Source organism: Neofelis nebulosa, chromosome 1 (assembly GCF_028018385.1).
Source record: "Neofelis nebulosa isolate mNeoNeb1 chromosome 1, mNeoNeb1.pri, whole genome shotgun sequence".
Taxonomy (NCBI): Eukaryota; Metazoa; Chordata; class Mammalia; order Carnivora; family Felidae; genus Neofelis; species Neofelis nebulosa.
The window spans coordinates 153,263,749-153,277,877 of record NC_080782.1 but is presented as its reverse complement, the minus strand read 5'-3'; the positions used below and the strand labels follow the sequence as shown (position 1 = coordinate 153,277,877).

The window sequence follows — 14,129 nt, the reverse complement described above, 5'->3', positions numbered from 1 at the left end:
AAAAGAATATTATTTAAATGTATATGCCAACAAACTGGACATCTTAGGGAAAAAAATAGATAAATTATTAGAAACATAATTTTCCAAAACTGGATCAGGAAAAGATAGAAAATTTGAAGAGACCAATTAAAGAAATTGTATTGATAATCAAAAAACTACAGACAAACAAAATTCCAGGACCAGATGGCTTCACATAAATTCTACCAAACATTTAAAGAAAAGTAATACCTATCCCTCTCAACTATTCCCAATAGAAGAGGAAGGAAAATTTCCAAATTTATTCCATGAAGCCAGCATTACACTGATACCAAAACCAGTCAAAGACACAACAAAAAGAAAACTACAGGACAATATCCCTGATGAACACAGATGAAAAAATTCTCAACAAAATATTCAACAATACTTAAAAAGTCATTCATCATGATCAAGGAGGATTTATTCCAGGAATGCAAGAGTAGCTCAATATTTGTAAACCAATGTGTAAATCACACAAACCAATTTGTAAATCAATGACCAATTGATTGGTTTGTAAATCACAAACCAATTTGTAAATCAATGTGATACATCACTTTAACAAGAGAAAGGATAAAAACCATATGACCATCTCAATACATGCAGAAAAATTATTTGACAAAATACAGCATCCATTCATGATAAAAACTCTTAACAAAGTGGCTTTAGAGGGAACATACCTCAACATAATAAAGGCCATTTGTGAACAAGCCACAACTAACATTATATTCAATGGTTAAAAACTGAGAACTTTTCCTCTAAGATCAGGAACATGACAGGATGTCAACTCTCACCACTTTTATTCAACATAGTACTGGAAGTCCTAGCTGCAGCAATCAGATGACAACAACAACAAAAGGAACCCAGAGTAGTAAGGAAGAAGGAAACTCACTATTTGCCAATCACATGGTACTATATATAGAAAACCCTAAAGAATCCACCACAAAAACTATTAGAACTGATAAATGAATTCAGTAAAGTTGCAGGATACAAAATTAATATACAGAAATCTGTTGCATTTCTACATACTAATAATGAAGTAGAAGAAAAAAAACTAAGAAAACTATCCCATTTACAAATACCATATATTTCATTTATATGTGGAATCTAAAAAACAAAACAAATGAACAAGCCAACAACAACAACAACAGCAACAACAACAACAAAACATAATCAAAAATACAAAAGAACAAAGTGGTGGTTCCCAGAGGGTAGGGGAGTGAGTGAAATAGGTAAAGGGGATTAAGAGGTACAAACTTCCAGTTATAAAATAAATTAGTTATGAAGATGAAAAGTACAGTATACGGAATATAGTCAATCAGATTGTAATAACGTTGTATGGTGACAGAGGGTAACTACACTTATCTTGGTGAGCATAGCATAATGTATAGAATTGCCAAATCAGTTTGTTGCACACCTAAAATTAATATAACATTGTATGTTTACTTCAATTAAAAAGCAAAAACAGTGGTTGCTAGGGATGAACAAAAAGGAAGGATGAATAGGGCAAACACAGAGGATATGGGGGCAGTGAAACCACTTTCTGTGATACTATAGTAGTAGACACATGTCATTATACACTTGTCCAAACTCATATAATGTACATAACTAGGAGTGAATTCTGATGTAAACTGTGGACTTTGGGTGATTATGATGTGTCAGCCATTAGTTATAACAAATGTATCACTCTAATTATGTTGATAATGGGGGACACTATGTATGGTGGGGACAGAAGGTATGTGGGAAGTCTCAGTACCTTCCTTCAAACCCTGCTGTGAATCTAAAAGTGCTCTAAGATATAAAAATCTATTTTTAAAGGCTAATAAGCAATAAAGCAATATATGTTTAAGACCTGTTTTTCTGATCCATCTCTATACATGTTGTTTTTGAAACTAAGGGGCATATGAAAGTTCCCAGTGAGTGTAAAAACATCAGTAAAAAAACGAAAAAGAAAACCAGTGGTGAAATCCCCAGACCACAGGAAGCAAAGTCAATGCAGGACCCAAAGAAGAGGAAGCTATAAAATTAGCAGGAAAGACTGAGTAGCACCCCAAAAACAAGAGATAAAAGTTTCAGGAAGAAGATGAGTGGAATTAAAGGCAACAGATGTCAACTAAAATAAAAACTGGGAAAGATGTACAAGTTACAGCCAGGACCGCAGAGGGCCACCAGAGAGTCTATGCTCTGGGCCTCTTCCCTTCTGTTCTTTTCCTGGAGTATTTCTTCTCCCCTGGCTTCTGCATGGCTCACACTTTCACTTCATGTAGTACCTGATCCAATGGCACCTGATCTGAAGGTGGGCAAGAAAGTAGCCCTCATCGTGATTGCAGTTTTTATTATACTATTTACGTGTGTTGTATATTGTCTGACTGTCTAGAGTCTAGTGTCTGTAGCCCCCATAAGAATGTCTGTAAAAACAGACTCTTGATCTCTTACTCACTGCCACTGTCAGCACCTACAAGTGACCAGAAACAAAGTAGCCAAAAGATATCTGTTGAACAAACCAAGAGCAGCAGAAGCCAAATTGCTGAGGTAGACTAATAAGGAGAGGATATGGAGGCATTCAATAAAGGCCTCTTCAAGGAAAGAGATATGGTGATATGTGAGGTTGGGCTGATGTGACAGGTAGGAGACATCAGAGTGTTATGAACATATAGAGGTTTTAATTATGGATTAATGGATTATTCCTCAGTAAAGAACCTTCTTGCTCTATTTTGCCTTGGTGCTGATCTGATTGGTATTTACATCAGTAATGTGAATGAAGACATTTACAATTCGCTTGTTGTAGGTAGAGGTAACATGGACAGAATCACAATTCAAAGATGCCTAAACAATCAGTCAAAACAAAGACAAGATGGAATTTAGCAGAGGTAAATGTGAGGTCCACACAGGTCGGAGAGAGCAGGATGTAGAAGCCCTCTAGAAAGTGCAGCAGCAACACATCATGAGACAGTGTTTACTGGAGTTAAGGGAGCAGACAGTGGGTTCCACAGCCATCCAGGTGGGTGTCCCAAGGCAAAGGTCCTAAGCGCTCTTAGTCTCACTTTCTCCTATTTAAATTGGAGACACTGATACCTACCTACTTGGCATAATTTTTATGAGGCCGCTGAGATAACCTATGTTAAGATCATGGAAGAGCAATGATACATGTTTAAGTACGTGATTATCAGTAAATATTTTTTGTGCCATTATAAGAAATATGTTTGGTCTTTGTCCCCATTTCCTGGCACAGAGCTTCTAAAACTCTTGAAATATCCTAAATGTGTTTTTTTTAATCCCCTTAAGTGGAAATTAAAGAATTTCCTATCTGTCTATTTTGCTATTCAAAGAAACCCCTTTTTAAAAATTTTTATTTATTGTTTTGAGAGAGAGAGAGAGAGAGCAGGGACTGGGGAGGGGCAGACAGAGAGGGAGAGAGAGAATCCCAAGAAGGCTTCCCACTGTCAGTGCAAAACCCAACACAGGGCTTGAACTCACAAACTGTGAGATCATGACCTAGCCAAAATCAAGAGTTGGAGGCTTAAGTGACTGAGCCACCCAGGCGACCCTCAGAGAAGCCCTTTTTGATCACATCTGAGTTTATACTAATGAGACGACTAAAGGGAGGCCATAGGTGGCCTTAGGTTGGGGTGGGTCACCAGAACGACAAAGTGATTAGAGAATTGGAACTTTCAGCCCTACCCACCAACCTCAAGGAAGGAGAAAGGAGGAAGGCTGGAGATTAAACTCTATAAAATGTCTTGGAAAATAAGATTTAGAGCCTTCTGGGCTGGTGAATGCATCCATGTACCAGGAGGGTAGACTGTCCCAACCACATGGGGACAGAAGTTCCTGTGTTCCAGACCCTTCTGGACCTCACCATATGTGACTCTTCGTCTGGCTGTTTATTTGTATTTTTCATAATATCTTTCATCATTAATGTAAATGTAAGTTTTGTTTCTCTGGCTTCTGTGAACTATTCTAGAAAATTTTCAAACCTGAGGAGGGGATCATGGAAACCACCAATTCATAGCTGAGTCAGAAGGAAGTGCAAGTAACCTGTGCCCACTACTTGCAATCAGTATCTAGCATTGCCAGTGTGTGGAACATGTATGACTGAGCCCTGAAGGGGTGGGGGTCTGCACTAACTCTGAGTATATAGTGTCAAAATGGAATTGACTTATAAGACACCCAGTTGGTGTCTGCAGATATTTGGTTACCAGAATTTCACATTATTATTTACACATGTGAACTTGTGATCTGATATGACTGCCAAAAACAAGGAAATAACAAGTTCCCCCTGAGACAGTACAGTACCCTGCCATGGGAGGTGAAAATTCCACCATACATCATTAAAAGTATCAGGTTCGGATCTGGGCAATGTACTTCAAATAGAAACAATAACAGAAAAGCTCTTACCTAGGACAGCATGACTACATAGGTAAAGATGTGAAGCCACATCCTACCTGAGCATTTAGAGTCATCCAGGCAAGAGATGAGAAGACCTAGAGTGTGAGTATTGTCTCTGGGGAATTGAGATCCGCATCTCTCAGCAGAACCCAGTGGAGTTGCGGGGGGGAGGGGAGGGAGGTGGTGCAGAACAGGGAGCAATGCACAGAAACCAAAGAAGGTGCTGCATAGAAATAAGAACTCTCTGCTCTGCAGTGGCCACATTGTGCAGCAATGACTGGTGTGCTTGGAAGTGTTCACACACAAAACCGGTTACTATCCATGTGAATGTCTTAGAAAAAAGTGTTTCACTCGGTGGAGAATTGGGCTGCACAATCCCTAAGGTTTCTTTCAACTCTAAGAATTTCCAATTCTGTAGTCATAAATACCTTACTAGCAGAAGGTAGTATCTAGTCTGTCTCCTCCATTCTCTACCCTCAACTCCATCGTATAGTCTTTTATACCGCAACCCCCATCCACATTTTCCAAACATACATCCATGGAGAGAACATGCTTTTCTGCTGAGACACCCATGAAGACTTACCCCAGTTTCTGCAGCTTACATTGTGGATGCTTTGCTTTTTCACATAGAATTCCAACTCCTGAGTCTCCCAGCGCATTTTCCCCCAAGTAGAGTCTGGTCAGGGACTGGCTGGTGCTCAAGACGGATGCCAGGTCCTCACAACATGCTGATGTGAGACAGCAACTGACCAACCTTCCATAAAGATGGCAGAATGTCATAAACCTTCTCTTACCTCTGTGAGTCAAGGATGCACGTGATCTGATGCTACCTCTACTCCCATCCATACATGGGAAAAGTGGGCCTAAACTCTATGCTAACTTTTTATTTCATTTTATTTGGTGTAATAGAAAGTACCATCCAAGCCCATGCCAACTCCACATCTTTTCAGCTCCCTATACTTACTTTTATTGTGTTAAAATATACATGCGACATAAAATTTACTCTCTTTAAGTGCACAATTCAGTAGCATTTAAGTACATGCACATTGTTGTGTGACCATGACCACCATCCATCTCCAGAAGTTTTTCATCTTTCCAAACTGAAACTTGGTATCCACTAAACACAAATTCCCTGTTCCTCCCTCCCCCAGCCCCTGGGACCCACTATTTGTATTCCTGCCTCTATGAATCTGACTATTTTAGGTACTTCCTATAAGCCAGATCATATATATTTGCACTTTTAAATCTGGATCATTTTAATGAGTATAATGTCCTCAAGATTCATTTAAATTCCTTTTAAGGCTGTATGCATGCATATACCACATTCCTCCACCCCAAATGCCACCCCAACCCCACCCTATACCACATTTTTTAATCCATTCATCCATGGGTATTGAGATGTTTCCACCTTCCAGCTATTGTGAATAATGCTGCTATAGACACATGTGTACTGATACATGTTTGGGTGCCTGATTTCAGCTCTTTCCTATATATAGCCAGAAGTGAAAATGCTGGATCATATAGTGGTTCTATGTCCAATTTTTTGAGGAACTGACGTACTGTTTTCCAAACCAGCTGTACCAGTTTACATTCCCATCAGCAATGTGTGACGGTTCCTAATTCCCCATATCCTCACCAACACCTGTTTTTCGTTTTGTTTTATTTTTTTAATTGTATTTTAGAGAGAGAGAGAGAGAAAGCAGGAGTGGAGATGAAAAGAGAGGGAGAGAGAGAGAGAATCTTAAGCAGGTTCCATACACAGCGTGGAACCGACCCAGGCTCCATCCCGTGGCCCTGGAATCCTGAATGGAGCTGAAATCAAGAGGTGGACATTCAATGGACTGAGCCACCCAGGCTCATGCTGGTTACTTTTTTTTTTTTTTGCCATTAAAATGGGTATAACTTGGCCTTACCATTTTGAAGTGTTTTCTCTTCTTCAAAATTCAAGTCTCCCAGAATCATTTAGTGAGAGCTGCATAAAATATCAAGTGTCTGCCACTCTTGTGTTAGCACCTCTTTTCCTATTTAGTGTGACTAAGGGCTTGTCATAAAGTCCCAAAACCCTTCTGGAACAATGCATTATGGGGGTGATATTTTCTCAGCTAGACTATAAATACCTTAAAAGCAAGCATGATATATTTGATTATTTAACTTCCTTTCTAAGGTTTGGTATGTGGCTCTTCCCACAGGAAACACTAACTGACTGAATTATTGATAAACACTGGGAAATCTTCTGAGCAGTGAAGGTCATTCTCATGCTAAAATCTCCCATCTCTGGGTTGCAGAGTTCTAAATTCTGCATCCCAAAGCAAGAGAATATACTTTCTTCTCAAGTGCACATGGAACCTTCTCCAAGATAGATCACATACTGGGTCACATTTTATACATAAGTATAAAAGAATTGAGACCATACCATGCATACTTTCAGACCACAATGCTATGAAGCTTGAAATCAACCACAGGAAAAAGTCTCAAAAACCTCCAAAGGCATGGAGGTTGAAGAACACCCTACTAAAGAATGAGTGGGTCAACCAGGCAATTAGAGAAGAAATTTAAAAATACATGGAAACAAATGAAAATAAAAATACAACAATCCAAATGCTTTGGAATGCAGCGAAGGCAGTCCTGAGAGGAAAATACATTGCAAACCAGGCCTATCTCAAGAAACAATAAAAATCCCAAATACAAAATCTAACAGCACACCTAAAGGAAATAGAAGCAGAACAGCAAAGACACCCCAAATCCAGCAGAAGAAGAGAAATAATAAATATCAGAACAGAAATAAACAATATAGAATCTTAAAAAACTATTGAGCAGATCAATGAAAGCAAGAGTTGTTTTTTTGAAAAAATAAACAAAATTGATAAATCTCTAGCCAGGCTTCTCAGAAAGAAAAGGGATAGGACCCAAATAGATAAAATCATGAATGAAAAGGAAATTATTACACCCAATCCCTCAGAAATACAAGCAATTATCAGGGAATACTATGAAAAGTTATATGCTAACAAATTGGACAACCTGGAGGAAATGAACAAATTCCTAAGCACACACACATTTCCAAAACTCAAACAGGAAGAAATAGAAACTTGAACAGACACATAACCAGCGAAGAAATGGAATCAGTTATCAAAAATGTCCCAACAAATAAGAGTCCAGGACCAGATGGCTTCCCAGGGGAATTCTACCAGACATTTAAAGCAGAGATAATACCTATCCTTCTCAAGCTGTTCCAAAAAAATAGAAAGGGAAGGAAAACTTCCAGACTCATTCTATGAAGCCAGCATTACTTTGATTCCTAAACCAGATAGAGACCCAGAAAAAAAAAGACAACTACAGCCCAATATCCCTGATGAATATGGATGCAAAAATTCTCAATAAGGTACTAGCAAATCGAATTCAACAGCATATAAAAAGAATTATACACCATGATCAAATGAGATTCATTCCTGGGATGCAGGGCTAGTTCAACATTTGCAAATCAATCAATGTGATACATCACATTAATAAAAGAAAAGATAAGAACCATATGATCCTGTCAATCGATGCAGAAAAAGCTTTTGACAAAATTCAGCATCTTTCTTAATCAAAACCCTTGAGATAGTCGGGATAGAAGGAACGTACTTAAACATCATAAAAGTCATTTATGAAAAGCCCACAGCTAATATCATCCTCCATGGGGAAAAACTGAGAGCTTTCTCCCTGAGATCAGGAACACGATAGGGATGCCCACTCTCACTGCTGTTGTTTAACATAGTGTTGGAAGTTCTAGCATCAGCAATCAGACAACAAAAGGAAATCAAAGGCATCCACATTGGCAAAGATGAAGTCAAGCTTTCACTTTTTGCAGATGACATGATAGTATACATGGAAAACCCGATAGACTCCACCAAAAATCTGCTAGAACTGATACATGAATTTAGCAAAGTCGCAGGATACAAAATCAATGTACAGAAATCAGTTGCATTCTTATACACTAACAATGAAGCAAGAGAAAGACAAATAAAGAAACTGATCCCATTCACAATTGCACCAAGAAGCATAAAATACCTAGGAATAAACCTAACCAAAGATGTAAAAGATCTGTATGCTGAAAACTATAGAAAACTTAGGAAGGAAATTGAAGAAGATACAAAGAAAAGGAAAAACATCCCGTGCTCATGGATTGGAAGAATAAATAATGTCAAAATGTCAATACTACCCAAAGCTATCTACACATTCAATGCAATCCCAATCAAAATTGCACCAGCATTTTTCTCGAAGCTAGAACAAGGAATCCTACAATTCATATGGAACCACAAAAGGCCCTGAATAGCCACAGTAATTTTGAAGAAGAAGACCAAAGCAGAAGGCATCACAATCCCACACTTTAGCCTCTACTACAAAGCTGTAATCATCAAGACAGCATGGTATTGGCACAAAAACAGACACATAGACCAATGGAATAGAATAGAGTCCCCAGAATTTGACCCACACAAGTATGGTCAACTAATCTTTGACAAAGCAGGAAAGAATATCCAACAGAAAAAACAGTCTCTTTAACAAATGGTGCTGGGAGAAGTGGACAGCAACATGCAGAAGGATGAAACTAGACCACTTTCTTACACCATACACAAAAATAAACTCAAAATGGATGAAGGACCTGAATGTGAGACAGGAAACCATCAAAACCTTAGAGGAGAAAGCAGGAAAAAAACCTCTCTGACCTCAGCTGCAGCAATTCTTACTTGACACATCTCCAAAGGCAAGGGAATTAAAAGCAAAAATGAACTATTGGGACCTCATGAAGGTAAAAACCTTCTGCACTGCAAAGGAAACAATCGACAAAACTAAAAGGCAACCAATGGAATGGGAAAAGATATTTGCAAATGACATATTGGACAAAGGGCTAGCATCCAAAATCTATAAAGAGCTCATCGAACTCCACACCCAAAAAACAAATAATCCAATGAAGAAATGGGCAGAAAACATGAATAGACACTTCTCTGAAGAAGACATCCAGATGGCCAACAGGCACATGAAAAGATGCTCAACGTCACTCCTCATCAGGGAAATACAAATCAAAACCACACTCAGATATCACCTGACGCTAGTCAGAGTGGCTAAAATAAACAAAACAGGAGACTATAGATGCTGGAGAGGATGTGGAGAAACGGGAACCTTCTTGCACTGTTGGTGGGAATGCAAACTGGTGCAGTTGCTCTGGAAAACAGTGTGGAGGTTCCTCAAAAAATTAAAAATAGACCTACCCTATGACCCAGCAGTAGCACTGCTAGGAATTCACCCAAGGGATACAGGAGTGCTGATGCCTAGGGGGACTTGTACCCCAATGTTTATAGCAGCACTCTCAACAATAGCCAAATTATGGAAAGAGCCTAAATGTCCATTAACTGATGAATGGATAAAGAAATTGTGGTTTATATACACAATGGAATACTATGTGGCAATGAGAAATAATGAAATATGGCCTTTTGTAACGACGTGGATGGAACTGGAGAGTGTGATGCTAAGTGAAATAAGTCATACAGAGAAAGATAGATACCAAATGTTTTCACTCTTATGTGGATCCTGAGAAACTTAACAGATGACCATGGGGGAGGCAAAGGAAAAAAAAAAAGGTTAGAGAGGGAGGGAGCCAAACCATAAGAGACTTTTAAAATCTGAGAACAAACTGAGGGATTGATGGGGGTGGGAGGGAGGGGAGGGTGGGTGATGGATATTGAGTAGGGCACTTGTTGGGATGAGCACTGGGTGTTGTATGGAAACCAGTTTGACAATAAATTTCATATTTAAAAAAATAATAAAATAAAATAAATAAAATAAAATAAAATAAAATAAAATAAAATAAAATAAAATAAAATAAAATCGCCCATCTTGGCTCATTGAAGCCACAGCTCCTGCTTTCCTCACGAAGGAAAATATCTCAGACTCACCAGAGCTTCTTCAGATTGCAGAATACATGCCTCAGTCCCACACAAAGAAGTCTGATTCCAAAATCTCCCAAGCTGTTGTGGCTCAGATCCAATTCTACCAGCTTCTGATTGCTGCTCAGGACCGAGGAGATGTTGAAGCAGCACTGATAGGAAAGGCAACACCGCCCCAACCTTCATGCCAAGTACAGAAGCAGAAAGTATCAGAACACAGGCTGCTTATCTCATCACTGCCTTCCAGTCTAAGCTTGTTTTCAGCACCAAACAGGGGCACTTGTGGTCTCATGTCACAAAGGGAAAATCTTAACCAAACTTATGTAAAGTGTCATCCTATCAGAACTCCTGCACACAGCCTGAGACTTACTGTGAAAATCCCTCACGTGGGCACTATTCTAGGGCTTTACCCATTCTACTTCTCTTTGCTAATCTTGTCCCCATTGTTCTGTTTGATGATTAAATCCCAGCCTTCCACCTACACTGAAATAGCAGGAAGCTCTAATTCTTGACTTGTTTTACAACCACACACACACACACACACACACACACACACACCGCTATCACCATCACCACCGACAACAACTATGTGTCCCTGTCAGAGGAGCAAGAATAACATTCTCCTTTCCAGGACAGTAGTTCATCATCCTAGAACCTGCTAATCTTCCTTTCTGCCCCCATTTCCACACCAACTAGAAGTAAATGTATGACTAAATCACTGTGGTAAAATAAATCATTATCACCCATGTCTCCTGGTTTGTGTCTCACTCTCTGGAATCACACAGGGACACCCACCAGGGAGGTGGGGAGAATGGCGTGGGATAGATATAGAGAGGCAGGTAAAGAGCCAAAAACAGACCTTGAAGGCAAGAAGAGGATTTGTAATTTATCAAAATAGCAGAGAGAAGCAAAAGAATGGCATGATCAAAGTAGAATTTTCTAAATAACCCTCTGACTTCTATATAGAGACTAGAATTGTAGGTGGTGAAAGTGAATGTGGGGAGACCAGTCAATATTCATTAAGTATGTATTTTTGAGCACTAATGTTTGCTGAGACACTTATCCTGACATTTCAGGGACAATGGAAAGATAAACATGAATCCTGACCCATGAAGCTGATGGTCTTGGAGACCATTACAAAATCCAGGCAAGTAATCATGGTTGCTGGACCTGGGCTAGTGGTTTGTATAGGAGGTAAAATTGATAAGTTTGGTGTTGGGGTGGGTATGGTGATCAAGAGAGGGATTTATGAAAACACCCTGGAGTGGTAGACTCTAACGCTGGCTGTGTAGCCCATCCAAAATGCAGATGTGTTATGGAAGAGAGTTTGGGAGATGGCTCAGACACCTACCTGTGTGCTCCTCTTAAGGCATGTAAGTCTGACTCACAGTTTGGGCTCAGAGCAACCACTCGTTATTAAGAAAGCTAAAGGAGAGTCCCTGTGACATTTCAATGTATACAAAATGTTTTGATGGGGTCCAGCCTAGGTAGCCATTATACATGATGAAATTCTCTGATTCTCATCTAAGAGGATGGCCGGTGAGAAAATGGAAGACCTTGAAGGTCAGGCACTTTTTGCCACATCACCAACAAATGACTTAATTTCATTTCTCCTTCATTCTTCCCCATTTGAAACTTCCTGAACAACTGGCCTCCAATTCATTCTGCCTTCCCACCTCTTATAGGCTGAATTGTGTCCACCATTCCTTCCAAAAATTATACGTTGAAGTCTTAATCCTAGGATTTCAGAATTGTGATTCTATTTGGCGGTCAGGCTTTAAAGAGTTAAAAGTGGTCATTAAATTGACCCCCATCCAATGCAACTGGTGTCTTTGAGGATATCAGACATGAATACAGGGACCATGTGAAGACACAGGGAGAAGACCACCATCTGTAAGCCAATGAGGGAAGCCTCAGAAGAAACCAGCCATGCTGACATCTTCATCTTGGACTTCTGGTACTGTGAAAATATGAATTTCTGTTGTTTAAGCCTCTGGGTTTGTGGTACTTTGTTATAGCAGCCCTAGAAAACTAATAAACCACTTATCTGGACCCTGAGGTCTTCCTCCAGTCCTCCCTAAATCTCATTCACACACACACACACACACACACACACACACACACACATGCAGGTTCTTACCACAATCTCTGAACATTACAGCCAGGACGCTGGAGCATCTCACATAACACCATCATCCCTGGGTCCCCCAGAGCATTGTCACTGAGGTTCAGTTCCGTGAGGTTCCAGCTAGTGCTTAGGACTGAGAAGAGACCCTGCCAAAGGCTAACAGTGAGATGGCAGTTCACCAACCTAGAAATTGTAAGGAAGGAAGAAAGAGAGAAAGGAAAATCAGGAGTGGCTTGGCACCAGACCAAGACTTCCCAAGCATTATAAAATGACTTACAGAGGTTGCCTGGATGGCTCAGTCAGTTAAGCATCTGACTCTTGATTTCAGCTAAAGTTATGATCTCACAGTTCATGGGATTGAGCCCTGAATATAGCTCTGTGCTGACAGTGTGGAGCCTACTTGGGATTCTCTTTCCCTCCTTCTGTCTCTGCCCCTCCCCTGCTCTCTCTCTCTCAAAATAAATAAATAAACTTAGAGAAAAAAAAGAAATGACTCACAGAAACAAAGATTGCATACTGAGGAATAACAAAGGCTAGGGGGCCCTGGTACAACTGTCCTACACACCTTATTATGGAAATGGCTTGAGCCTGTGACTGGCTGCCTTTGTGCACCCCCTATCCCCTCTGTCAGATGTCCTTCTCCTCACCTCTCATTGGTCAGCTGTCCTGCCCAAGGCCATGGACACTCTGGAAGTGATTCAGAGCCTAGTTCTGACACTGGCTACATAACAGCCATCTGTGATGCTCTCAAAAACCCCTAAGCCAGGCCTCTCCATAGGAATAAGTCAGAATCTCTGAGATGGGACCAAGCATATCAATGTTTTTAAGACTTCCAGTGCTTCCAATGTGTAGCTCATGTTGAAATGCAGATTCTGACTTTGTGGGTCTAGGACTGGGCCTGCAATTCTGCACTTCTAACAAGCATGAGGTGGATGCCCATGCTGCTGGCTTCAGAAGGTTCCAGAACTCACAAAGCAAGCTCCTACCTTCTGAAGAACATAACTGTTATCTAGCAAGATGGGTGTCAGGCTTTTTATCAGGACTTTTAGTCTAAGTCTCTGCAAGCCTTCTCCACGGCTGTGTAAGCATGGTCAGGTCTCTTCTCAGACTGGTTTTTAGGGCCCTAATGAGCAGGTATGCCTCCTTCCCTCACTTCCTGTCTCTTTCTCCCCCCCTCCCACCCCCCTGCAGCTATTCTGAACTATTTCCCACCATAGAGACATATCCTGCTTCCCCAACTCCTGCCTTATGAACCCACTATTCCCTCTGTTTGAGCTGCCTTTGCCCATGCTTGGCTCCTCATGATCCATCCTTCAGAGTCCAGCTGCTCAAGGGCTCCCCACGGTGGGCTTCTGGTGCATCCTGCAGGTGTTCTTGCCATAGCTGATTCCTCCCTATAGTCCATTCTTGTGTCCCAACTGTCCCCACAACCAAACCTTACATCACTGTGAGCAGGGCCTGGGTCTCAGTGACACTGAAGCCCCAGTGGGTGGTCCTTGATGACCAAATGATAAATAAATATCATCCTGGAAGTGCTGCCAAGAGGGACAGAGGGAGATGAAAATTCATTGCTCCTAGTAGAAGGGCCAGCCCCCTATCTCTTTAATTTTGTCTCATGTCAAGTGTTTTTTTTTTTGGGGGGGGGGGATTGTTTTTTTTGTTTGTTTTTGTTTTGTTTT

The 14,129-nt window shown here is 40.4% G+C and overlaps 1 protein-coding gene across 2 annotated transcripts in view; it reads right to left on the bottom strand.

Moving 5' to 3' along the window:
• The window catches only part of NLRP3 (NLR family pyrin domain containing 3), a 53,019-nt gene that overhangs the window by 28,635 nt on the left and 10,255 nt on the right, over nucleotides 1–14,129 (bottom strand). The window contains exons 5-7 of one of the 2 annotated variants that reach the window (XM_058740840.1): nucleotides 12,463–12,633; nucleotides 10,332–10,502; nucleotides 4,985–5,155 (exon numbers count right to left, since the gene is read on the bottom strand). In XM_058740840.1, coding sequence (XP_058596823.1) covers nucleotides 4,985–5,155; nucleotides 10,332–10,502; nucleotides 12,463–12,633 — 513 coding nt within the window. The remainder of the gene's footprint in view (nucleotides 1–4,984; nucleotides 5,156–10,331; nucleotides 10,503–12,462; nucleotides 12,634–14,129) is intronic. The other variant, XM_058740841.1, reaches the window with a different exon arrangement.